Source organism: Brachyistius frenatus, unplaced genomic scaffold, assembly GCF_029030835.1.
Source record: "Brachyistius frenatus isolate BFR_SWC_R1_liver_20210118 unplaced genomic scaffold, ASM2903083v1 Contig_101, whole genome shotgun sequence".
NCBI lineage: Eukaryota > Metazoa > Chordata > Actinopteri > Embiotocidae > Brachyistius > Brachyistius frenatus.
This window is the reverse complement of record NW_027210700.1, coordinates 214655-241790: the sequence shown is the minus strand read 5'-3', so window position 1 is coordinate 241790 and position 27136 is coordinate 214655. Positions and strand designations below refer to the sequence as shown.

Sequence of the window (27136 nt, the reverse complement as noted above, 5' to 3'; positions counted from 1 at the left end):
CTGTGAAGTTGAGTGATTTTCGACACACACACCCCCTTAATTAAATGTCTCGAGTTTTGTACCTTAATCGTCTTCACTTTATTTAATTTTCGATATGGTGTGTGCAGAATGAATTACCTTATACTTTAGTGTTTAATACATTTTTTTGGAGGTATTCATGTTTTGTTTTTGTTTTCTTTATACTTACATAAACATACTCTGCTTTTGAACCGACGCTTCGGTGTTTCTGCATGTGATCAATAAAGTTGCTCTTCTCTGCTCTTATTATCAAGGCCTCCGTTTTCTGTGCGCTTTTATTTCTAAGATGTTGACCGGATGTTTCCGTTGTCCTCATTACGGGACTTTGACACTGGTGCGTCCAGGCGGCGGAGGCACACACGCAAAGGCTGTGCACACACACACAAAGAAAGGTATCTAATACGACATATTTGTGTTACCGAGTGTCCTATTGTGAGACGTGGTGTCGTGTGCGCGTGTTCAGGAGGGTTTGGGGACAACAAAGGTGTCCGTGTTACCGGCAGGAGAGGATTTAGGAGTCGGTCCATCCTGTGACTGGCTGCACTGAGATCAGCTGCATGTCGACGGATATAGCTTCAAAACTGCGAGGAAACCCTTGAAGCGAGCGGCGTGTTGTGTTTGTTTCTAATGTGGCCGTGCGGGCTGAAGGCGGCGGGAGCAGCGGGACCGCGTCCGGAGGACCTCGCTGACTTCTTCAGGCGAAAGTTTCATTCGGCTGGAGGTTGTTGCGGTGTCGTCTCGGGGCTCCCCGCCGACTGCGACATCGCCCCGTCGAGGGATTTCGGCTTTTCCGCTTCGACCTGTCCGGCTCCATCGACAGCAGAGCTCTGCTGTGTGTCCGTGTACCGCTCCGTGCCGTCGGCCAGAACTAGGCCTTCAGCCGAACTATTTCACCGGATCATTTCCTTTGTCGCAGCCCGGCGAGGCTAAAAATAGCCGGCTGAGGTCACAATTCACGTTGTGAAAGAGGGAAACGCTTCGCCGATAAGTTCCTTAATATCATCCGATCAAGCGAGCATTTCAACTGGTGGAACCAGTTGACTCGGGTCACCGTCGAGTCCAGGCCTGCTAGTTAAAACCACGGAAGCGTTTATGGAGTCCGTGACGGCTGGGATCCTCCGCTGCAGCCGATAGCTCCGACACGCACCGTGGACGCGTGGAGGAACACAACGCGAGGCTCCATTAGGAAAACGTCCGATTTAAAGTTAACGCGAGTATCTGCTGCAGTTTCAATTCAAGAAGCATTCAGTGGGATTGGAGACGAATTGAATTGAATTCGGTGCACCGGCGGACACAACTCCGTTTCAATCAAATTTGAACTTAAATTGGTTCACACAGCTCACTGCCGCCCACGGGCATCGACGTGGAAAAAGTCCGTTGTGGTAACTGCAGTTTTATTGCAGTATTATTGTGTTTGGTGCATGAATTTAAGAATGCAATCTGAGGATTTTCCAAAGATCCCAAGTCTGGCAGCAGCTGTAATGTTCTTCCTTCAAGCAAAGTTCAAAGGTTAAATGTCAGATTGGTTTAAATGATGTTTTGGACCATAGAGGCTTTTCTCAATCTGTTGTTGTTTGTTGCCCAGGCTCGGTATGTCGGATGAAGATTCCCGTGCCAGCACAAGCTCTTCCTCCTCTTCATCCTCAACCCAGCAGCAGCAACAGCAGCAGCAGCAGCAGCAGCAGGAGGCGAACCCAGTGAAGAAACGAGAAAGCAAAGCCAGCATGAGCAAGACCTCCAAGCTCCTGTCTACCAGTGCTAAAAGGTGAACGAGTCCGTTTCTGATGATTACGGACTCCAGGCTGTAGCTTTCAGGTTTTATTTCACACTTTGCTCGAGGGCTCACAGCTACATGTTTGCATGTAAATGCTGCTCTTCTCCTAAAACAAGTCCAGAGTTTGTCTTCACCTCAAGCAGTTTCTGGCCGTTCTTTACTCACATTTTTACTCACTGTTGGCAAACAATCCTGTTCCTCTATGGAAACATCGCAATCATGAGTAGACGTAGGGAGGACTCAAACGCATCTTATGTGCAGTATAACAGAGTTATAATGTCATAAATCATCAAATTAGAAAAATTGTAAGTTGAACATTGATCATTTATTTTATTTTAAAGATGGAATCTTCCTCTCTGTGTCCTCCATCTTATCTCTGAGCTCCCGCCTGCAGCTCAGTCCAAAATTTGCTGAACTTTTGTCATGTGACTGCTGGTCTCAGTTGAGTCCTTCGCGGTTCCCCAGTTATAATGATGAGCTCTGAATTTGGGTTCTTTCACAGAATCATACAAACTGTTTATTTCTGGTGAAAAGTGAAGATATCACTATTTAAAGATTTGGTTATTTTCCCAGAGGTACACATGATTATCATAAACTCCCCAAATTTCCAAACCTAATGCTAATTTCTACTTTTCCAGCTTCTGTCTTTGATGAATGTAATGTAGGTGATCTTTTAAAGAAAACCTGTAGGGTTCAGAGGGTTAAAGCTGATTTCTATTCACGTAGTGCGTGATTTAGAAAACATGGGCACCGAAACCTTTGAAGGGTGTCAATCTAAAATTGAACAAGTCTTGTTTCCACATTAAAAGGGAGCTGTTGACTCCTGACCAACATCTCTGTCATTGAAAGTCTTTTCATGTCTGGAGGCTCGATTTTGACCCAAAATAAAGTTATTTTAAAATCATTTGTTGCTACCAGGCGTTACTGTTTTCTATCAGGACTTTGTTTTTACACAACTGGATTTTGTTGCCTCTCATTTCAGAATTCAGAAGGAACTGGCTGACATTACGTTGGATCCTCCTCCGAACTGCAGGTAAGTGACTGTGACCGTTTCTCAGTTGGAGAAGAGTTATTTGTGACATCGGGGTCATTGAAGTGTGTTTCAGTGGCAGTGTGAGACACAGTTCATCTGTTAATGTGAATAATCCTTCTGTCCTGTTCCTGTCTGAACAGTCTCTCAATAGAAAAAGGTTTTTTGCTTCACTTGGCTTTCATGTCATGTTTATCAAAAGACATAAAATGTCAAAGCACTGACACACTGAATCGTGAAGCTAAATGTGCTTTCACTTTGCTGATTTTGGGACTTTTCCTGTAAATTATAGGTGCGCTACGAGGTTTTCTGGTGACTTACAGGAAGCTGAGCTCTGCTCGCTCTCCTCATTTCACTGGACTCCTATTGTTACAGCTGAGTGTTGGAGATGTGCTCAGATATTTGTTGTCTGCTTCACTGTTTCTTTCAACACATAATTCATATTTCCAAACACAATTTTGCCAGTTGTAGACTTTTTCTACAGCTGCTTGTTTTATAAAATATTAAATGTATATTAAATTAAAAACAGGGTTTTAAACAAGCGTGCTCCTCAAATTAGTGAAATAATGAGCAGACTATCTTTATACTGAGGTGAGAACATGAGCAGGGTGAATGCTTCATCATCTTTATATCAAACTACAAATTGAAAAAGTGGATTTCAAAATGCAGGAGCTGTAATTGTGATGAGAAGCCTGTGAATGAACCCTGAGGTGTTGGTCCGGTCAGCCGGTTCTGATTCTGCTGGTTGAGATGATCATGTCTGGTTCATGGTCACTCAAGGAGACCGATAAATGTTATTCAGAAACAATATGCATTAATAATGAAAATGAATATTTGGAATAATAACTATTGAATCCTTTATTGAATATTTGATACACGAGTCTATAATGTGCTTTTCTGTGAAAACGTAAACCTGTTCTGAGATCTGTGTTTTCTTTGGGCCTCCAGCCGCCGTTAGCTTCAGTCTGCGCTCTTAAATCAAGTTGTGTGATGCTTCTTTTTTCTGCGATGACCTCGGTTGACTGCGTCTCGTTAATCTAACATGACTTGAGAACTCCTCGAACGGGTCGTGACCGTGTGAGACAGACTTTTACAAACGATTACAGATAATTGGAAGAAATGCTAAATGTTGGCCCGTATGATCGGTCGAGCAAAAAGTCAACAAACATGGACGTCTGACTCCAACCAGCTGCAGGATTTAATCTGCTTCTATTCAGTCGGTTAAGTGAAGCCCGGAGGGAGCAGGTCAGAGTTCCCCGTGAGGGTTCAGGTCCAGAAGAGAAAGCAGATCGCCTCCCTTTAAAACAGCCTTCACAATGTCCCACATCGGGTCTGTGGGACTGTCTTTCAGAGACGTTTCAGGCTATAAGGGGGCTCGTGAAAGTGAGTGATGATCCTGCGCTACATGTGAAGCCTCCTGTTATTACTGCTGTACGCTACACGGGTGTTTTACACAACTCACCTGAGACACGGAGCCGGTTCTGGAGAGCTGTCGCATGTCTCTGTTCGCAGTGAAGCTGCTGTGGTGTTGTATTGACGCACCTTCATTAGAATAAGAGCACAGAGCAAAGCCAGCAGTAGGACAGGTGTCCGGGTCCAGCAGGGTTGAGGAGCCTTCAGAAGCTTTTTCTTTGGTCACTTTGAAATAATGACGGGTTGGTTGTTGATTATTGGCAGTAAAGTGACCGAGGTGCATGTCTGAACTCCAGGTCACGAGGTCCAGAGCTTCCTGGCGAGCTGATGGCATGGCAGTGAGCTCAGAAACCACGAGTTATGCAGCTAAGACCCAAAACAAGCATTTGGATGAGGCCCCCCGGGCCACAGGGGAGCTTGAGGCTTCACCAGGAGCAGCCTCGCTCAGCACGGCTCCGTCTGGGAGCCGAGCGCGAGTCGTAATCTCTGCGTCAGTGAACGTGCTCTGTAGCTGTACCCCCAAACCCTTCATGGCATCGTCCCAGATTAACTCCTCACACGGAGGCCTGACATCTTACCGAGGGAATGTTTCTGATGAATGCAGCATCTCTGACGTGAGAAGTTTTTGTTTTATTCAGTGAAACGCTTTGATTTGATTATTCAGATTGATATTGCAGCGGTCGTCATGTCTAGGCAGTTTACGTAGTAAAGCCTGGTGCTGTCATATCATATCATATTAACAATATCACAATCATCGTTTGAAAATGATATATTGTGGTAAAGGCGGTATTCTGCCCTGTTGCCGTGGTGACGTCGTGCCTCCGCAGTGGAACAGTGTGAATACCTTCACAGGTTATCCAGCAACAAGCGTGAGTGACAGCTGCTCCGTTCGACAGGTCGTCAGCTCGGTGGGAGTTTAATTGAAGGTCTCGTTCTCTGACCTCTGTTTCTTGTCTCTGAGCGCCTCATGAAGGGAGGCTCCGCCCCCACCACACACACACACACACACACACACACACACACACACACACAACAAGCTGAGGCTCAGGTGAACCTCCAAATCCTCCTCAGAGCTGCATAAACAATGTGGATCTCAATTTTAGTGAGTTGTTTACAAACTGAAGAAGTGAGACATCATTTTTGTTTAGTTTTTACTGGATATTTGAGGGAATGTTACATTTTTGCTGACATGTAAATCTATAACTCTTATTTTGGAGAATTTGCAGGGAATTAAAATGAATAATCAACTATTTTTCAGTATATTGTCACATCATCAATAATATCGTTGTTGCAAAAATACCCAGATCTAATTTTTGGGCCCTATTGCCCAACTATAGTAAGGTCATTTCAATAGAACATTACAGTATTATGGGATGTTGGTTATGAGATACTGAGTCAGTCACAACCAGCACAGATTTGGCCAAAAAAAAACATTAATTTGATTCTTTAATGGAATTAAAAGGTTTCTTTCATATCTGGTCCCTCATTTTCATTCATTGACTTGATTACTGGTTGCTATACACGTCAGTCGAGTCTCGTCAATGTCAGAGTTCAAATACTGAGAAGAGTCAAACCAAGACTCAAGTCCAAGTTAGATTTAGTCGAGACGAGGTGAAGTTTATTCATTCATGTCGGTGGAGACAAACTGAAGCCAAGTAGAGACAACAAATCTCATGGAAACCAACACCGAATGTGTCTCTCTAAAAGGTGTCGTGTATCTTATGTACCGTGTTCCTCTGAACCAGAGACCTCCACTGACATGTTCCTTCATCACCACTAACACACACTGCAGTTTATTTTGGCTCAGTCCCACACACACACACACACACACACACACACACACACACACACACACACACACACACACACACACACACACACACACACACACACACACACACACACACACACACCATCCTGCTGTCCCAAATACTCACCAGAGCACCAAATGTGTTTTAATCCACCACTGAAAATAGTCCCAAGCAAATGTTCTCTTTCCTCCTGTTGGTGGAACATTTAACAAAAACAAGAGAGCTCAGCTGCTTTATAAACATTCCTGAATCTTCTTTTTACAAACAACACTGTTTCTGAGCCATTTCAAAGATGTATGTTGTTATGAAAGGCCAGGCCACAGCTCAACATCCATGAAGTCACTGCAGTTTCAAGCCTCGGCCTTTCTTTTTGTGATGGAGGTCTGCAGAGAAGCTGGTGTGTCTAAACATGTGAGGAACACATGCGAGCGGGTCTCACAACTGGAACAGCTGTACTGTGCATTTTGGAGTCAGGTCAAGTCAAATCTATTTGTGTAGCTCATTTAAAACATGGCAAAGGTTGACCAAAGTGCTGCACATCAACAATCAGAGTCAAAACAGTTGAGTAGACTTGATCGACAAAAACAACTGACATCAAACGATCACAAAGAACACAGAAGAGGAGAGCAGGAGATACCGAATCTATGTCGTGCTTAAAGTGGGAAATCCACACAGAATAAATTGGTTTTTAAACATCTTTTGAAAATTGTTCAATTTGAATACTTGTAAACAAACTTTAACATTTAAAATTTCACACCAACTGAAGTTGAGATAAAAGATTCTGCCCTCATCCAACAAACAGAATTTGAATAGTCCAACCTAGAGGAGATAAATGCATGAATTACTTTCTCCAGTTTCTAATTTGTCTTCCTCGTTCTCACTGATCTGGGATCAGTTCTCTTCACTCTTCTGGTTGTTTTTTTTATTATTTCAAATTCATGAGACGAAGCGTTGACCTGGTAAAGTGAGCTGAAGGAGGAAATGCTTCAGAGCTTCAAACTGCACTCTGACAGATTTATCTGTGTTTCCCCAGCAGGGCAGAAAAAGGCCTCATCTCTTCATTTAGTGGAGCTCCATATGCGAGCGGGTTTTAGTGGATATAGATCCAGGATCTGCTCATTAGGGGTCGAATGCAGACAATCAGCTTCGCCTTGCAGATGCTGTTTTATAGATTACACTTCGATGAGTCGGTTTGCTTGTCGTCTCTTTTCTTTCTCGGGGTACTTTAGAGTGTCCTTGCTCTGAGAATGGACACTGACTGATGAAGGAAAGACTTCTTCTGGCTGGTTTCCTTCATCATCAGCACTCTTCTGTGAACAAACTTTTTTTTAGGAGCACTAAAAGGCCGCCTTTCATCTGTCGTTTATCAAAATGTAATTATTCTCCTCCGTGGGAGGGTCGTGCCGTGCAGCCCCCCTTTTCTCTCTACAGCCTCGTTGCCACTGAAGTGTGAACTGCAGACATCACAGTTCCCCCCCCTCCCCACCCGCCCGCCCTCTGTTGCTTTCATTCACCATGTTTTATTCCTTCTTCCTCTCCACCAGCTATTTTATTTATTGCTCGCGTCCTGATGCTCGTACTTTCTTCCCTCCATCTTCCTCCCTGCCCTCTGTCTTCTTTCCTCTCTTCACTGTATCTCCTGTGGAGATGCTGCCCGCGGGCGTCAGACAGATTCCTGACATTCCTGTTCGGAGGCCCATGACAGCTGAGGAAAGTTAGAAGCTGTGTACAGTAGGTTGATTAGTGCCAGGACACTTTGGACTGATATGCTGTCATATCACCTGTTATTCATATTCTTATCTGGAACCACTTGGAGATCCCTCAGGACTTCTGTCCCTCTGCTGTCCTGAACTCTGTCCATCACGGAGTGAGCCATCGAGCTGCACATGATCCCTGTGTTCAGGAGCTGATGTCAGCAGCAGCTTCTCTCCACACACACACACACACACACACACACACACACACACACACACACACACACACACACACACACACACACACACACACCTCTGTAGTGTGTTACCGGCTTGCGTGTTTGAGACTACTGAGGTTTTCTCCACATATATACACACACACACACACATATATATATACACACACACACACACACACACACACACACACACACACACACATATACACACACACACACACACACACATATATATACACACACACACACACACACACACACATGCACACCTCTGCAGTGTGTTACCGGCTTGCGTGTTTGAGACTACTGAGGTTTTCTCAACAGCTTCTTCTCAGCTATAAAAAGCCTCGTCCCTGGAGAGGAAGTGGCCGGCCTGTACTCTGTTGTTACTTCGGAAAGTCCTGAAAGCAGCTCTGAGCTGCTGCTGTTGCTGCACACATGGAAGTTTGAGGAAGTTGCGTGCCAGACTTTAGTCGGTCAGCCAGGGGAGGCAGATGTTTCATCTGATAACCTGTTAGCAACGGGGCGAGCTGAGTATTGGAGTGAAATGTGTGTCCATGTCTGATCAGATCTGTAATCTGGTTTAGTTCTTCTCTGATCTGATTGCTCATCTAATTTTTCAGATTTGATCCTTTTAGATTTGGAGAAGTGGGCTGCTTCTGTAAACAGAGCTTTCATCCTACAGCTTGTAGACTGCTGCTTCTTTTGTTAATTGAAAATACATGCTCCAGGCAACCCTTAATTTTACAGCTTTATAAATTCATAATAATTTCCCACCAAATTTCTTTCAAAGAGTCGTGTAGTCTGGCAACAGTTATGGGAAAAATAGAGTCCAGGTTCAGCTGGTGCACTTCCAATTAATTGATACCAATTCATTACAGACCCTAAATTATTTGAGCCAATAATTTAACATGCAAAGATTACAAAAATAAATCAGAAGTGACCAGATGTTTACTTATCAGCAGAGTACGCAACAATTTCAGTAGTCGGCCTCTGACCATTTTTGAGTCTTCGGTTTCCGTGCCAACATCAGCTCAAAATCAGTGCGAGAAGTGCCGAACCCTCTTGATTGTTGTGAAACGTGCCGTGCGCATTCATTGTCACACTTAATACATCCGAGTTTGATAAGCAGGACTTTTCCCTCAGGTTCCCCCTCAGGACAGTTGTGTCATTGCTGTCATGGCTCATCGCTGTTCCACCTCCAAGAAAAGAAAGTCCTCGGTTTGGTTTGGTGAAACAAGAATTCTGAACCTGCTTCATCCAATGTTCAGATTTCTGTAAATTAGCACATATTTCTTTATGTGCTTGAAAATGTGGAGAACTTGGTAAGTGATCAGCTGGAGAAGCTGCTGATATCTATGATTTAAAACAGTTACTGCTATGTCTTGCCCGAATATCAGAATCAGTTCATGGTGAGAACCATCTTTGTCGAAGCAACAATCTCCTTTTCAGTGGAGGAATATCGAGGCTACCGTGTGATATTAATCCAACTCCGTCCTCATGAAGTGGGCTGATTGCCGTTGTATTAAATGGGGAGGGGGGGGGGGCGTGTGCTGCTGTTGCATAGAGTCTCCTCGGCACTCAAGTGAAGTGAAGCCATTATATTGTCTCAGTCAGGCAGCTTATTACAGGGTTTCTGCTTGTCATCACAACACAGTGGTGATTGGAAAAGAAGCCCGGTGTGTTTATTAAGATCTGCGCTGAACAGATGATCTGAGAAAACAAGATGGAGGAGAATCGGGTTCATCTGACCGGGAGGAGTGAAAGCAAACAGGAACGGGGCCGGATGAGGAGAAGGGACAGATGCATTTTAATTCAAGGTGAAAACACATCAATACTCCGTTTACCTAAAACAAAACAAACAACAAAAGAAACAAGTCATCTTCATTTTTCTGCAGCTGACTCCGTTAGTGCTTCATTCTGATTGGTGCACTGTTGAAGGTATTAAAATAGTTGGTTACATCCAAGTGATGTCACCCGTTGGTGTGTGAACAGCCGGCGCCATCTTACTAGTTCGATCCATATTTGGATGAGCTAGGGGAGGAGCCAGCGGTGGATCTGATTGGAAATCTGACAATACTAAATCCCGCCCACCGATAGCTGTAACCTGACTGCACCACAGGCCTGTCAATCAAACAGACACGCCCTCCAAAACAGTCTTGATGCTTATTTTATCATTATTTTCAGATGGACTGCCAAAGATCTAATAAGAAGGAGTGAATTTTTATTGACTCAGAATATGATGAGAGAAGTTGAATGGGAGTCTATGGAGCCGGAGGCTTTTTGGAGCTGACCTCTAGTGGCACTCGCTGGTATTGCAGCTTAAGGCACTTTTACATCGGCCTCATTTTTCCGACCTGCATTTATCTACAGTCTGTGGTTATATGGCTTCGGCTTTAGCAGCCTGGAAGCTACAGTATGAAAGAATAGACTTGATGTATTATGCTAATATGACCACAGCAAATATCCTCAATCAGCTTCTCATGTTGTCTCATCTGGTTTTAGTGGTTTCAATTAATTCACAAAAGCTCAAAATCCTCCATTTGTTGTAATGTTGTTAATTAATATCATGTTGATGGAAGAGAAAAGGCAGAGTTACAGGTCATCTTCAGCAGGCAGCGGCTGCATCTACATTCAGTCAAGAATGAACTCTTCAGGAGAAGAAGAGTAGAATCCAAATCTCACTTCAAAAGCTTTTTTTTTTTTTTGCTTCTGTATTTTCCTCTATTGAACTGTGGACAGAGACATGCAGCAAAGGTCTCTGACGGAGGAGTTATGTGGCACCCTGCGGAAGAATCCAGCTCTCCTTTGTGCATTTGACTTCACGTCAAAAAGAAACTTCTCTTCTACCATTGGAAGAGTTTGCCAGTGAGGCTGCAGCAGCTCCATGTTGGAGGAGGTCCAGGCTGCTGCAGGACTCCGTTCAGGGTCGACCGCCTTGTGCCTGTTTGAAAGGTTAAAGACTTAGAAAAAACAGACAGCTGAAATGTCAGCACTCTTCTCCCAGTGTTTGTGTTGTGGAAGAAGCCCCGACCCCCACCCCCACCCCCATATAGAAGTGAATGACAACAGTGATAGCAGGGCATATTACTCACGCCCACAAAGCACTGGGTGGCCTTTGTGTGGGAGGGGGCGGGGGGGCTCGTCTGTGAATGTGAGAAGTCTCTGTTGTCGACCAAACAAACCTCCGTCTGGTTGATTCAGTGGGAAATGATAGAATATCTATTCCTGGCACAGCTGCAGGTCCTGACTCAAGTCTTGTGGTGTGACCAGTGACACTAGATTAGAGGCTCCATCCCAGGTCAGCTGCTAACAGGGAGCTGTGGGGGTGTTTCTTAAGGGGGGGGGGGCTTTCTCCTCAATTATTTCAGTATGTAGAAAAATATTTTGTCTTTTCTGTTTTAATTTGGGTTTGTTGTGGAGTCTGTTTCATATGTTGCAGCAGCAACACCAGCTCCTGCTCAGTTTACTCAGACCATCTGCTTCTTCTCAGTAGATGAAACTCCACCAACCAATCACGTCATAATACAGATGTTTGAGTTTAGCTGCACTTCCTGTCTCCCATTGTCTGTGTCTGGAACCCCTTTACATGAACTCAAGCAAAGAAAGAACATTTCATCACTGCCCACCTGGCTGGGCTCCAGCTGTGGCCTTCACTACCAGCTCACCACTGCACCAAGTTAGGTTAGGTTAGGTTAGGTTAGGTAGGTTAGGTAGGTTAGGTAGTTACTTTATTAATCCCCGGAGGGGACTTTTTTTTTTTTCCGCTGTCTGGAGCACAACATCTGCAATATATGTAGTGTAGTTCAGTTGTTCTGCTTCTGTATTGTATGACATGAAGATTTATTAATTCATTAACATGAATCTGTTTCCAAAAACGTGTGTGTGTGTGTGTGTGTGTGTGTGTGTGTGTGTGTGTGTGTGTGTGTGTGTGTGTGTGTGTGTGTGTGTGTGTGTGTGTGTGTGTGTGTGTGTGTGTGTGTGTGTCCAAAGTTTGAATCATTTCCTTTACAACGTTGAATTAAAAAAGCGTCCTGTATGCTGTGATGGATGGTAACCGTGGGCAGCGCCGTGTGTTAGGTTTCTCAGAGGAAGTGTCTCAGGTGAGCGACCACACATCTGTGATCTCCAGCAGCACTCAGTCTGTCTGCAAATTCACTTCCTGTAACAACAAACTGACTTCAGAGTTTCTCATTGATTTGCTCACTCGGCTCAGTGTTGGTCTGCAGCGGAGGGTGTGACACTGTTGAAACTGGATCATATGGAGGAAATGCAAAGTGTTTTGTTCTTCTTCAGTAAAGAAGATAAAACTAAAACAGATGTGAGCTGTCTGACATGAAGTAATAACTCCAGATAGCACAAATATTGTTTTACATATCTAATAGGTATGTTTTAGTTTCCTGTTCTAACTTCCCATCAAGCACAACGTAGCATGCTGAGTCAGCTGGACTCTGATCAGAGCCTCCCTGCAGCCTGCCAGCTGATGACAGAGCGGGCAGCGGCCTCAAGGCTCCTCTCACTCTGGCACTTTGTGGTTATTTGAATAATTAGTAATGAGTTTGTTAGCTCCTCTCAAACCCCAACACGACCCTTCGGGTGACGTTCTCCCTCTCGGGGCCCCGTGCAGAGCAGAGCCCTGAGGTCCCATCTCAGTTTAAGGGCTCTTGTGCTGACATGTTGCATCTCACTAAATGATTCTGTGATTAATCAAGTTATCACAGTCTACTTCCTACCTGACGCACACACATTTTGTTTTTGATTCATGCAGCCTGACGGATAATTAATGTTGGTAAAACTGAAACAATTTGTCAATTGACAGAAACTTAGTTGGAAATTAATCATCGATTTGATCATTTTTGTCATCTTTTAAGCAAAATGCCAAATCTATTCCCTTTTTATCATATTTGACAGTAAACTGAAAATCTTTAGGTTTTGGTCAAATAAAACATTCTTTATGAAGACATCACCTTGAGCTGTGAGACATAACAACAGGCAACTTTCTCAATTTTCTAATATTGAATTGACCAAATTATTATTTATTCATCACGATAATTAAGCTGCATATTGTGCAATAATGAGACTAATCATTAGTTGCTGCTGTAGATGTCTCAGGCCAATACTGCCAGTTATTTGTGGGAGTAATAGACTGACAATTAATATTTTAAACAAGTGAACATATAAAACTAAAAACGTGGAGACACTTTTCAGATTTCTGTTCTGTAACTTTTTTCTCCTCGTCAGAAATATACACCAGTACCCATCTGCAGTAAGCTAATATCATACATGGAGAAGCTCTATTGATTGATCCTCTCACTACTTTATTGATAAAACATCAGAAGCAGGTTTTCATTGTAAACTCCCGTCTTTTAAAAGCTTCTTTTGTCTCTGAATCCAAACATACTCCGTGCTGTTCTCTCCAACTTAACAGCTCTAACAAGGCAGCGAACAGTCTGGACTTCTGCCTCCTGTTTACTTCTGATCTTCATGTAACAGTAATCTGAAAAATGGGTTTCACTGAGCAGCTGGCTGCCGGAGACACAAATCACCTGTTCAGACTGTAACCGTGTGAGTCGGAGAGGATCCGATTCCTGTGATATTTCCTGCACGTCGGCCTCCTCGTGGTGATGCGTGTTTCTGTGAAGAGCAGACCGAGCGGAGCGTCTGGTTATTACCTGACATGTTCCCCTCCTGTACGACACAAACAGACTGCAGTTACTGCTCTGAATTCTTGTTGCAATAGCTGCGTCTGAATAATGGATCACTCTGTGTTTGTTTGTCTAAAATATTCAAATGAGTTGTCTGAATGTATCGCAGCACGCTGTGTTGGACAACATCCCCCTGAAACAAGTGTTTCATTTGTATCCCACAAACCTGCTTTAAGAGACCGACTTATCATTTCAGAATAAAACGCTAAACAGTAAAGTGTATCATGTGGCGCTTCGTCAGGCAGTTAATCAGGTGAAAACATCTCCAGCATTAAAGCACTGACAGACCTGATGGTGAACGACTGTCTGATGGTGAATAATCATAATCATAATAAACTTAACAACACAATGATCGTATGAAACAATCATAAAAACACATTAAAACAGGGTATAAAAGAAATGAGTTGATCACTAAAATCAGCAAAGGCTCCGATAAAAGTCTGTTTTAAGAAGAGATTTAAAAGACGTCACTGACTCTGCAGATCTTATTTCCTCAGGGAGCTCCTTCCAGAACGTGGAGGCTCTGACTGAAAACGCTTCGTCACCCTTTGTTTTAAAACTCTGGAACTGATAAAGGTTTTTTGTCTGAGGATGTCAGACTACAGGCAGGCTGGTATGGAGCAATCAGGTCAGCTGAGGAGGGAGAGGGGCTGTGAAGTGTCTTAAAAGTCAACAGTAAAATCTTTAAATCAATTGTAAACCTACTGGGAGCCGTTGCAACGAGGCTGAAACGGGGCGATGTGGTTCCCTTTTCCTGGTTTTAGTTGAAAGTCTGGCAGCTGAGTTCAGAACAGTTTGAAGTCGACTGATGGATTTTTGATGGAGGCAGGTGAAGAGGCTGTTGTAGTAGTCTGGGTGTGAGGAGATGAAGGCGTGTATGATGGTCTCAGCATCATGAAATGTTCAAATAGGACGGGTTTTTGAGATATTTTGAAGGTGATAAAAACAAGACGGCACAAGCTTTATGAGATGGTGTTCAAAACTCAAATTGTTATGAAACCAAACCAAGATTTTTTGCGACAGGTGTAATGAATTTTACAAGCGGGCCAGCAGGTGGGTGGATTTGTTTGGCTAAGTTGTTGGACTTAACCTGTCTGTCTGACGGTGAACGGCTGTCTGTCTGACGGTGAACGGCTGTCTGTCTGACGGTGAACGGCTGTCTGTCTGACGGTGAACGGCTGTCTGTCTGTCTAGACATCAGTCCTGTCACATTTCTGTTTGGACAGGTGCTCTTACAAGATAAATATGATATAACTATAAAATAAAATAAAAGGGCAGCTGGAGATTACAAAGCATGTTTTCAGTTCAATTCAACAATGTTGCTAAAATATCAAAATGTAATTTGTTCAAGGATTTGGAGAGAACACCATGACAGTAACAGAAATATTGATTTTAACACAACAATAAAGTTGAATTATATTATGTAGTTTACAGAAGCCCTAAATGTTTACATCAGATAACAGTTAAATTATTTGTTATTAGTTATTTGATATATAATTCTGGGAAAAACAGATAATGAAGTCAGGTAATACTTGTGTGCCATAAAATCACAGCAGCAGAATGACAAGACGTCATGAAAAGAGCGCTAGTCAAAGCAATCAATCAAATCCTAATGACATCAGTCAATGTAGTTAAAATGGCAACACAGGAAGTGTATGATGTGGATCAGTGAGGGTGGACATGTGAAGGTCAGAGGGCAGCTGGACCAGAACATTTTAGTCTCGTGAGGAGGCCAAAGACAAGACTGAAATGTTTGGGAGGCGGAGAGGATGTTAGAGAAAAGACTCGTCTGGTCTGATTTGTGCATTAATAAATAAGTAAATCTGTAACTTTCTGTATCATCCACGTTTGACTGAGTGTTTGTTCTCTGTGTGCCGACAGCGCCGGTCCTAAAGGAGACAACATCTATGAGTGGAGGTCGACCATCCTGGGCCCGCCGGGCTCCGTGTACGAGGGGGGGGTGTTCTTCCTGGACATCGCCTTCACACCAGACTACCCCTTCAAACCACCCAAGGTGAAACGGATTCTGGATGCTCAGCCAAGCCTGTGCTGTCAAAACTGTTTCAGATCAGAGGTGCCATCTTCTTATTCTCCACTAGAGGGCACACTAGGCCCGGTGGAGAGCAGCTAAATGAGCTCAGCAGCTCATCAGACCTGATGCTTGAAATTCTTTCCGTTTATGGGGTTTATTGGACCTGTGAAACCAAGCTGCAGTCCAAAAATGTAGAAATTTACTGTGAGCTCATGCTTCCTAAAATACCTCCTAAAAATGATATGAGGGCTTTTTAAAATCATTAACCAGCATGCATGTAATCCTCTGAGCAGCTCTTGAGCGTGATTGGCTCTCAGCTCCACATCCTGCAGAGTTTGTGATGAGATCAGGTTAACTGAAAGTGCTGCTCAGTCAGTTGGATGTCGTGAGTTAATATTGACACTTCAGAGAAGTTGTGAAGTGATAGCAGCGTTGGCCTGATGAGAGCCATGAGAAAAGAGTTTGATTTTTCTATGGAGTTTGGTATGTAATAGAGAAGAGGATGTATTAAAGTCATTTAAAATGTCCGGTTGGCGTCCAGGTGACGTTCCGTACGAGGATCTACCACTGCAACATCAACAGTCAGGGGGTGATCTGTCTGGACATCCTGAAGGACAACTGGAGTCCTGCTCTCACCATCTCCAAGGTCCTACTGTCCATCTGCTCCCTGCTCACTGACTGCAACCCTGGTAAGAGCTGCAACACACACACACACACACACACACACACACACACACACACACACACACACACACACACACACACACACACACACACACACACACACACACTCTCTCTCTCTCTCTCTCATATTCTGGTCTTGTTCTGACTTTGTGAAGAAGTCTGATTGATTAACGATCTCCACCTTGTTCTGCTCCACCTGTTGGCTTCGCACCGCTGACTGTCACACGGAAATCAGATCAGATCAAACTCTCACACTGAGCTGAAAAGAAACAAGTGCTCATAAATGATACAAATACGATGTTTTTAGCTGGACGGCCACAACCGGGCCAGAACTATAACGTGAGTGAGATCACAGTTACGCCACAGTTGAACTTTTCAAATTAAAAGCCCTCCACTTTCACACAGAGTCCAGCCATATACTAGCTTTTAACTTGGACGTGTTTTATTCAGGAGGTCCAGATCGAAGGGAGACACTAGATTTTCCTGTTAAATCTTCTATTGCAATGATTTATTTGACACTTTTCAAACCAGTTTGGACAAAGACAAAGAAATGCAAATGCATGTTGTTGAATTTAAGCTGTTGTGATACAAAACGTGTTGAGTATAGATTTGTTATTGTTCACATACATGTTGGTTTGGGTGGAGCTCAGCTATGTGAATAAATGTTACTAAACATGAGTAGCGTGGACCTTTTCATCGAAGGTTGATGCGTCCCACCGACTCAGCTGACGTCCTCTGAATAAACAGAAATATTGAACGCACCTCTCGGTTACTTCAACTCCTCCTCTGCATGTGTGTGTGTGTGTGCTGTTCATGTGCTTATTTACTTGTTTATTTACGTGATGTACATGTTAATCTGCATATAGAGCGGAGAAGTGAGTATGCTGACACACACACGGAGAGGCATAATAACACCAGTTGTGAACAGACGTGCTTGTTGGAGCTGTCAGCTCGTGATTGGATCATCCAGGACTCATAATGTGTGAACAGCCAATCAGACGGTCTCACGTGATTCACAGGACTTTAAGACTTGTAGGGTTTAATTCATTACTCTTAAATCTACTCCGACGGCAGCTGTGATTACTCAGACTTGAAGCTTTTACAGTTTCATATTTCAAGCTGTGTTGCCAACGTACTGCTTTCCTTCAACCCTTGTACTAGCTAATGCTGCTCAGTGAAGGAGCTCTAATGTGTCTGTGGACGGCATCAGCACCAGTCAACCAATCAGCAGCCGCACGGCACGAATGACATGTAGACGTGCTCAAACAACCAGAGATCCCCGTCGTTGCTTTTTCTTCTGATTTTGTTCTAACTGAACAAAAATTAAACTCCAGTCGGTCCAATATTTAAAAGTTTGTTCAAGTTAGAGCTACATGTGGATCCCTGCTGATGTGATGCATCCTAAATATATATAAATACAGTGAACCCTCGTTTATCGCGGGGGTTACGTTCCAAATAGAAACCGTGATAGGCGAAATCCGTGAAGTAGTAACCTTTATATTTTTTACAATTATTATACAATGAAATACTCCATAATACATTGAAACCAAAGAACAAAACCTTTTTACAGGCCAAAGCATTTGTTTAACAAATAAAAGTACTGTATAAATGTTTTTTTTTACAAATAACTACTGTACTGTAAAAGAATAATTTTAATCATCAATACGAACTGAAGGCTTCAAATTGCTGAGATCGGCACCGCCCCACTGCGACCCGAGTCATTGGATTAGAACGGGAGGAAATGAAAAATGATTATGAAAACAAATACAAAGTACAAAGTACAGTAGGACAAATAGTGACTCGTGTATTTCACTGCTCTTCTGACTGAGCCGCTGCATCCTGACTCCGCTCTGCAGCGGTTCTTTCTTCTAAAGCCGGCGGTGCAGGTGTGGTTTTTCGAGAGAAGAACATAGTTATCGGTAGTTGTTGTCGCTCTTTTTTCTTCTGGGCAAAAAGATTCTTATAAACCGACATGCCACCATCGATTATTTTTAATTTGGCAAGCTGTTTTACGTACGTGTACATATTAAACCGCAACGTTATTGACAAACAGGTAGAGAAGAAGCGGAGAGACTGTTTAGCCAATCAGAATGCAGAACACAATGCACGATGCAAATCCGTGAAGTAGCGAGACCGTGAAAGGTGAACCGCGTTATAGCGAGGGTTCACTGTATATATAAAACGGCACGAGTGAGTCAGTTACATTTAGTTTGACTTAAATTTATTTTATTTTTTTCTTTTAATGATGTAAATAAAGTCATTTCATTATGTCTTAAAAATGCAAATTCGAGTGATGTAATCTGAAGACTTTTTGAGTCACTTTGGCTACTTCCTGTTTCAAGCAGCTTCGATCTCCAGACTCCGTGTTCAGACCGCCTGAAGAGAAGCATGACGTGAACATGGTTCTTCTTATATAACTCACATCTACTGCAGCGTGTTGGCTCTGTACGAGTCAGCAGTTTTCTCAGGTCTGAGAGGAATCTGTGGTAACAACACAAGTCATCCTTTAATGATCTGATGCTTCTGGTCATCAGAATCACTTTATTGGCCATGTATGTTGACACATAAAAAAACCCAGACAGACACAAATAGACATATAAAACCTAAATAGACATATTTACAGGATAGAAATGAATGAATATATACACCTAAAACAATGGTGCAATTTCAGCTGGTGTAAATGGTGCTGATGCGGTTGGGTGAAGTGCAAAAAGGTCCAGTGATGGAAAACATTTGAACTGTTTAGCAGAGTGATGGCCTGCAGATAAAAACTGTTCCTGTTCCTGGTGGTTTTGATGCTCGGTGCTCTGCAGCGCCTCCCAGAGGGGAGGAGGTGTAACAGAGGGTGTCCAGGGTGGGATGATCTGCAGAGATGCTACCGGCCCGTTCCCTGACTCTAGATGAGTATAAGTCCTGAACGGAGGGCGGGTCGGCACCGGTGATGTTCTCTGCAGTCCTGACTGTCCGTTGTAGTCGGTTCCTGTTTGGTGGCCGATCCAAACCAGACGGTGATGGAGGTCCAGAGAACACTCTGGATTATGGCCGAGTAGAACCGGATCAGCAGCTCCTGAGGTGACGAAGCAGGTTGAGCTTCCTGAGCTGCAGCAGGAAGTACATCCGTTGCTGCACGTTCTTGATGATGGAGGTGATGTTGGACTCTTCAGGTTCTGGGAGCTTGAGGATCCCAGAAACATGAAGGTTTCCACCTCAGACAGTGTTATTGAGGATGGTGATGGAGGAGCAGTGTTGGGGGGGGCTCCTCCTTAAGTCCACTGTCATCTCTACAGTGTTGAGCGGGTTCAGGTCCAGGTGGTTCTGACTGCACCAGAGAACCAGCTGTTCAACCTCCCGTCTGCATGCAGACTCGTCACCGTCCCTGATGAGGCCGATGACCGTTGTGTCGTCTGCAAATTTCAGGAGTTTGACAGATGAGTCATCAAATATGAAGTCCCTTGGTGGATTAGTCTGATTCCAGTTCTTCAGTCAGTTCCATTGTATCAGAGGAAGCCGCAGTGATCTGTGTGGTGGCCGACGGCGGCGCTGATACACAACACGGCATGTAAAACCCTGCTGTTCTGGGTCATGTGAGCAACTCCCTGCGTAAAATGTGAAACAGTGAACAGACACTTTGTCTTTAAAAAGGTGACAGAAGACTGAGGATGTATTTAATTTGTATATTTACAGTAACAGTACATCCTGCTGACTACAGCAGAAAAAACAAAAGGAAAAGGGAAACGTGGCTTTTGTAGCGACGGTCGCTGACAGAAGGGGGAGACAACAGTAGTGCAGATCAAATGTCTAAAAGTTCCCCGGTGTTGAGTGAAGTGGGCTCTTTTTGATGGGTGGGGCCAGCAGAGGAAACACTACTGAGCATGTGCAGAGGGATGCACAATGCAGAAGTCAAGCCGGTGAGTTCAGGGACCAGTTTTCAGTGGGAGTACAAAGGAGCATAAAAATCAAATATTCAAGAATATACGTGTCAAATTTGTACATAAATCTACTGTCATTCCACCTCTGGTCATATTACAATGTTTAAACTTTTCTGTCAACAAGGACAACTGCATTGAAATGTCCCGAGCTAGAAATACCAGGAAGTGAATGGTAAGTGCAGCAGATGTTCTGACGTGTTGTTGTGTTGTTGTTGTTGTTGTTGTGTTGCAGCGGACCCTCTGGTCGGAAGCATCGCCACACAGTACACAACAAACAGACCCGAACACGACAGGATAGCCAAACAGTGGACCAAACGCTACGCTACATAATCAGCAGGGCAGCCGCCGGGTGGACCACCTGGGGAATGTGGGAGGGCGGGGCTAGGGAAAGGGGCGGGGCTCCCTGCAGAGGAGGGGCGGGGCCAGCAGAGGGGGCGGGGTGGATTTTTATCTTGGAATTGAAGTCTTAACTCCTGATATTTTGTTGTTTATTGTATTTTTTTTTTAAGTTATCTCCAGCCGACTCTGATCAGATCTGGCAGTAACGCATTTAGTGTGTTTCTCTTTGGATTTTTAGTCTGTGCTTGAAGATGGACATTAATACTAAAGCGCTAGATGAAATATGTCACAGCATGATTCCCAGTCGATGATGTCAGTGTAAATTCTCACATGTATTAAAAGTTGCAGTTGGTGTTTGCTTCCCCTCCGACCTGCTGGTCTTTGAACAAGCTGTTTTCTACATGTAGACATGTTTAGATATGGATGGATATTGGTTGTGATTTGTGTTCTGTACTGATAAAAAGCTGTTCTGTTTTTCGCTTACAAGAATTAAAACATGACCAACTGAGGCGTCTCCGTCTGTTCGATCATTTCAGAGCTTTAATATGAAGAGGCTATATTTTTATTCAGTGCATCTTAAGACGTTTACAGAGCAGGGAAGGATGCAGCGGCTTGATCTCGCCGCCTCTGTTCTACTAGCAGCACATGAAATGTTAATTCTCTCACGACACAGAAAACAGCGCAGATCATCCTTCACCATTTTCACACGTCGAGGAATGTGGCTCATTAAAGTGACAAAAATAAATTAGTTCAAAAATAAATATTTCCTCTCAACACGGACGTTTCTACGGTTAGAAAAAGCAAAGGACTGGCAGCCCTACTGGACCTACAGGCTGGAGACACACGGGACAGCAGCTACACCACACCTCACAAGTAAAGGCGGTACCATGAAGATTATTGCTGCCGGGCCGGACTTCAGACGGGACGCGGAGGAGGAACGCTGCGTTCACATCCGATGGGAAATAAGAGCACAGCCGCGAGTTTCCTGAAACCTGACCGTCACCAAAAACTGCTGAAATGCATTCTGGGCAGCGGATTCTCAGATTAATGTGAGATTGACTTGAAACTGTGAACAAAAAGTGAATCAATAAGCGGTGTGTTTTGATTATCTCAAATCTTTGGTACTACATCGTGTGTCCAGGCTACACTTTCAGAGGTGGTTGTTTCCGTGCAAAATGAACACGCGCTCGGATTTGTGGTTCGTGGAGGACGACGTCTACAACAAACATCCTCACCGACTTCTGTTCAGTGTTGCTGGAAGCTGTTGGATTTCTGTCTCAGAGGGAGATGAGAGGATCACAGCTGATCTCACGTCTGTGTGTTCAGGACGGGTCAAACTTAACATAACGGATGAAGCTGAGGGCGAACAGCTCAGTGGTCCAACGCACCTCTACAGCTCGCCGACGTCATGTCTGTTCAGTTAGACAGACCGCAGCCGCTTTATTAGGGACACCTGAACAGTCGCATCTGCTTTCGGTGTCACTGTTACCGAGGTGTTCGTTCGTTCATCATGTTTAAAGTTCACGGTGATGTCGAACAACCCGAACTCGACAGATAAATAGAGAATGAAATGTACACATTGCTGTCAATGTTGGTTTGATCAAGAGTCCAGTGAGGAACGAGTTCTTTAAAAAAACACTCCAGCTGTAGTCTGGGTTTCCACATCCAGTCAGTGAGCACAGGTCTGTGTTTGTTCAGGCGGGACGCCCAAACCTGGCAACCTCACAAGAGTCTGGAAGCTGCACGGTCAGCTGCTAGTAAAGAAATAATCTTCTGACTCCCTGTAAAACAAACGCTTTCTCAGTGAGGTTGCCAGGTTTGTGTCCACTGACTGATCAGATCTCCTGTGCTGCAGCCGCAGAAGTGGATGGATGACCTGCTGTCAAGAAATATTTACAGCATTTAATGACTGCAAAGAATTTCTGCTGTGTATGCATTAAAAACATGAATGACTGAGCTTGAGGTGTGCTGCTGCTTCCTGTCTTTATGCTAAGCTAGGCTAACCACATCCTGACCCAGATGTCCCGAACACACACACACGAGATCTATTATGTACTCTGACAAAGAACTCAAAGTGCCGTATTTCCCAAAAGATTAAACACAGTAACCGCTGTGCAGAGGTGAGTGCTAGTGTGAAGAGGTCGTGTTGCTACACTGAACGTCCACGACGTCCCGGCGGATGATTGAAGGGAGTTTCACATGTCGTTGGAGGGCGTTCCTTTGCTCTTGCGTCCGGGCAGAGGGAAGGCCGACTTGCTCTGCGGCTGCGTGAGGCGGCTGGTCAGCTGCGTGAAGGGCTCGATGAGAGAGTTGCGTTCGGAGACGCTCACCTCCCACAGCTTCACCTTCTCGCCCCGCGCCCACTGCTGCGCCGCATCCTGCTCCACCTGCCGGCGCTCCCGCAGGTCCGACTTGTTCCCCAGCACGATGACCGCCACCTGTTCGCGCGCACACACACACACACACACACACACACACACGGTACATTTATTGTCCACAGTCCTGCGTGGACGTTACAGAACACCATCATACACAAAATGATCGTTACTGTTGACTGAAGCTCCAATTTTGGTGAAATTCATATTTTCTTGATTGTATTTCACGGCATGCTTCTCAAACAAAAAAGTCTAAAAGTCTGAAATGCTTTTGTTTTTCCATCTCACCAAAACACCCTGAAGGCTCAGACAGTAAAACTCAACGCAGCGGGAGCCTCAAACTGTCTGAAACTCTTTGGTGGATTTCATTTAAACACTGTTGGGACAGTAAAAACGTCTGTTTGTGCTTCTTGTACTGACTGAAGATGTAAATAGTACCGAGACACATTACAAGTCGAAATTTGGACACATTGATTCATTCAAGGGGTTTTGTATTTACTTACCGTCCTTTCATTGGGACCAGTCCAACACACAGCTGTGCAGTAATCCTGCTGTTTAACCTTTTACAAACACCTATTTTTTTAGGCTCAAGGTGACTAAAACCAATATGGCAGCTGAAACATACTGTGAAGCAGCCTCACCTCCTTTTTATCTCTGGACTTGTCTATCTCCTTCTTCAGGACGTCCACCCTCTTGAAGGACTCCAAGCTGTCGACGCTGTAAACGAGCACGAAGCCGTCTGCCACCGAGTAGTAGTGCTTGGGGAGGTCTTGTCCGTCGTGAAGCCCCTTGGTGTCGTAGAGCCTCAGCTGCTCCTTCACGCCTCGGTCCGTCTCCACCGAGGCCACGTACACGTCCTCCTGAGTCTCGCTGGACTCCGAGCCTGGACGGCACACAGCAGAGTCAGGAAACGGACCTCCGGCCAATCAGGAACGTGCTGAGAAAACTGTGTTGCAGCAGCAGTGTTATCTGGCAGAGCGGTGCGACCGTCCTGGGACCGTGAACACACCTCACACCAGTGATGGAGAGGGACAGAGGACATTTATACGAGCACTGTGCTTGTACTTCTGTGGAGTATTTCCATTTGATGCTTCTCTATACTTCCACACCTCTAAATTTCAGTGGGAAAATATTGTGCCATTTATCTGACAGCTTCAGTTACTTTTCAGATGAAGATTTGACACAGTGGACAATGAAACAAGCTTTTAAATTGCATGAACCCGTTGGTCTTTTCACAAAATGCAGCGTGTATTTGGAGTCGGAGTCGTTAACACCAAACCGTGACTCACATCTGAATAAATGTTCAGATGATCCAATGTTCCAGCAAAAATCTAAGACTCGGGGAAAAGTCCAAAAGCCAAATGCAGAACTTTGTTATTTTCTCTCAGTAATCGTCTGACGAACTTTTATCTGCTGTCCCGGGATAGAAAACACTTCAGAGCTGTAATCAGTGTTTGGTTAAAATCCCGTGCTGCTGATGCACTGATTTATCAGTACTAATCATCTAATGACGTCATAGATCATCATATATCAGTCAGAGGGACCTTTGATCTATTTTAGCAGGACTTTTGCTTGTTATGCAGTATTTATACTCTGATTGTGAGTACTTGTACTTCAGTAAAGAATCCGAATACTTCTTCCACCACGAACTGGAGGAATGTGAGCTGGCTTCTACTTTGAAAGTCCAACAACCAGATGAGTTGGAATAAAAATCTCAAAGGAAAAGGCCGTGAAGTGTTTGGACTCACCGACAGCGTGACTTCCGTACAACAGCTGCTCCAGGATGGCCGTTTTACCGACCGCTGCTTGGCCGCACACCACAACTTTACAGCCTTTTCCCATGTCGAGCCTGCAAAGCACGAAGACAAACCGTCACGGTCTCATCGGCCACATGTTGTACGTGCCGCACAAACATCTGGACGGACAGCAGCTGCTCGGACTCAGAGGACCCGGGACAGCTTTCTGTCTTCAGCCTTCAGGTCGCCAGCTCACGCAGGTTAGCCGCGGAAACGGGTTCCGCGTCGCGTAAACATGACGACAGACGTCGGGCTGAGAAACACTCAGTTTTTAATGGCTGCTACATTAAAGGAAAGTGACTCACTTAGATGAGGCCGTCTGTCAAGTCTGTAAGTACACAAACACAACTGGAGCGTCCATTCTGCTGCGCTGCGGTTCTTCTTCTCCTCTCAGTTTACTGGCAGCCCGCAAACACGTCTGAGACGCACAGCGCCCCCTGCTGGACGAGACAGTATAACATCCAGAGACTCTACAACAAGGTAACCACGTCGTTTTAACCTTTTTCTGGAAATCTTACCACCAACATTTTCTCAATAGTAAGTTTAACAGAAAAATATATCTATATATATATATATATATATATATATATATATATATATATATATATGTGTGTGTATAATAAAATGTGTGCTACAAGAATTCTCTGTAACTTTCCAGCAGACCTGAAGCACATTTTATTTGTGAGAAGCTTGCTTAGCTGTGTCTAAAGAAGAAGGAAACCAAACTTTCTCACGGTAGAAGACTCCCTGTTCTATGTTTTGACGACATGTTTTTCTGTGACTATCTGTATGTGGGGTCAGACTCACTCTGCACACACTGTTAGGTTAGGTTAGGTTAGGTTAGGTTAGGTTAGGTTAGGTTAGGTTAGGTTAGGTTAGGTTAGGTAGTTACTTTATTAATCCCCGAGGGGACATTTTTTTCGCTACAGCAGCATACAGAAGCAATAAGATAATAATAGAACAATAGAAAAGAAATAAAATAGCAGTAAATAGCAGTATAAAATATAAAATGCACAGTATATACAGTACAGTATATATCTATATATATTATATACAAACAACCAAGAAACACAGTCAACAGTGTTATTGTTATGTGATGGATTTTGCCAGAGGTGAGTTATTGTACAGTCTTATTGAGGTCGGCAGGAATGATCTCCTGTATCAGGAATGATCTCCTGTATCAGGAATGATCTCCTGTATCTAGAATGATCTCCTGTATCAGGAATGATCTCCTGTATTAAAGAATGATCTCCTGTATCTGGAATGATCTCCTGTATCAGGAATGATCTCCTGTATCTGGAATGATCTCCTGTATCAGGAATGATCTCCTGTATCTGGAATGATCTCCTGTATCAGGAATGATCTCCTGTATCAGGAATGATCTCCAGTATCAGGAATGATCTCCTGTATCTGGAATGATCTCCTGTATCAGGAATGATCTCCTGTATTAAAGAATGATCTCCTGTATCAGGAATGATCTCCAGTATCAGGAATGATCTCCTGTATCTGGAATGATCTCCTGTATCAGGAATGATCTCCTGTATCAGGAATGATCTCATGTATCAGGAATGATCTCCTGTATCAGGAATGATCTCCTGTATCAGGAATGATCTCCTGTATCTGGAATGATCTTCTGTATCGGGAATGATCTCCTGTATCAGGAATGATCTCCTGTATCTGGAATGATCTCCTGTATCTGGAATGATCTCCTGTATCTGGAATGATCTCCTGTATCTGGAATGATCTCCTGTATTAAAGAATGATCTCCTGTATCTGGAATGATCTCCTGTATTAAAGAATGATCTCCTGTATCAGGAATGATCTCCTGTATCTGGAATGATCTCCTGTATCAGGAATGATCTCCTGTATCTGGAATGATCTCCTGTATCTGGAATGATCTCCTGTATCAGGAATGATCTCCTGTATCAGGAATGATCTCCTGTATCAGGAATGATCTCCTGTATCTGGAATGATCTCCTGTATTAAAGAATGATCTCCTGTATCAGGAATGATCTCCTGTATCTGGAATGATCTCCTGTATTAAAGAATGATCTCCTGTATCTGGAATGATCTCCTGTATTAAAGAATGATCTCCTGTATCAGGAATGATCTCCTGTATCTGGAATGATCTCCTGTATCAGGAATGATCTCCTGTATCTGGAATGATCTCCTGTATCGGGAATGATCTCCTGTATCAGGAATGATCTCCTGTATCTGGAATGATCTCCTGTATCAGGAATGATCTCCTGTATCTGGAATGATCTCCTGTATCTGGAATGATCTCCTGTATCAGGAAT

The 27136-nt window shown here is 44.0% G+C and overlaps 2 protein-coding genes across 2 annotated transcripts; one reads left to right on the top strand and one right to left on the bottom strand.

The window, feature by feature from the left end:
* Nucleotides 1–304: 304 nt before the first annotated feature.
* ube2e1 (ubiquitin-conjugating enzyme E2E 1) lies at nucleotides 305–21176 on the top strand. The gene is given in 7 exon segments (XM_069711498.1): nucleotides 305–332; nucleotides 335–410; nucleotides 1604–1783; nucleotides 2775–2825; nucleotides 15566–15698; nucleotides 16258–16405; nucleotides 20562–21176. Coding segments are annotated over 7 exon segments (714 nt in total). The 3' UTR covers nucleotides 20660–21176.
* Nucleotides 21177–21186: 10 nt separating this feature from the next.
* Nucleotides 21187–25224, bottom strand: nkiras1 (NFKB inhibitor interacting Ras-like 1). The gene is made up of 4 exons (XM_069711500.1): nucleotides 25145–25224; nucleotides 24792–24892; nucleotides 23685–23926; nucleotides 21187–23106 (listed from the first exon to the last, which is right to left on the bottom strand). The coding sequence occupies exons 2-4, from the start codon at nucleotides 24883–24885 to the stop codon at nucleotides 22864–22866; spliced, it is 579 nt and encodes a 192-aa protein (XP_069567601.1). The 5' UTR covers nucleotides 24886–24892; nucleotides 25145–25224; the 3' UTR covers nucleotides 21187–22863.
* Between the last annotated feature and the right edge of the window lie 1912 nt (nucleotides 25225–27136).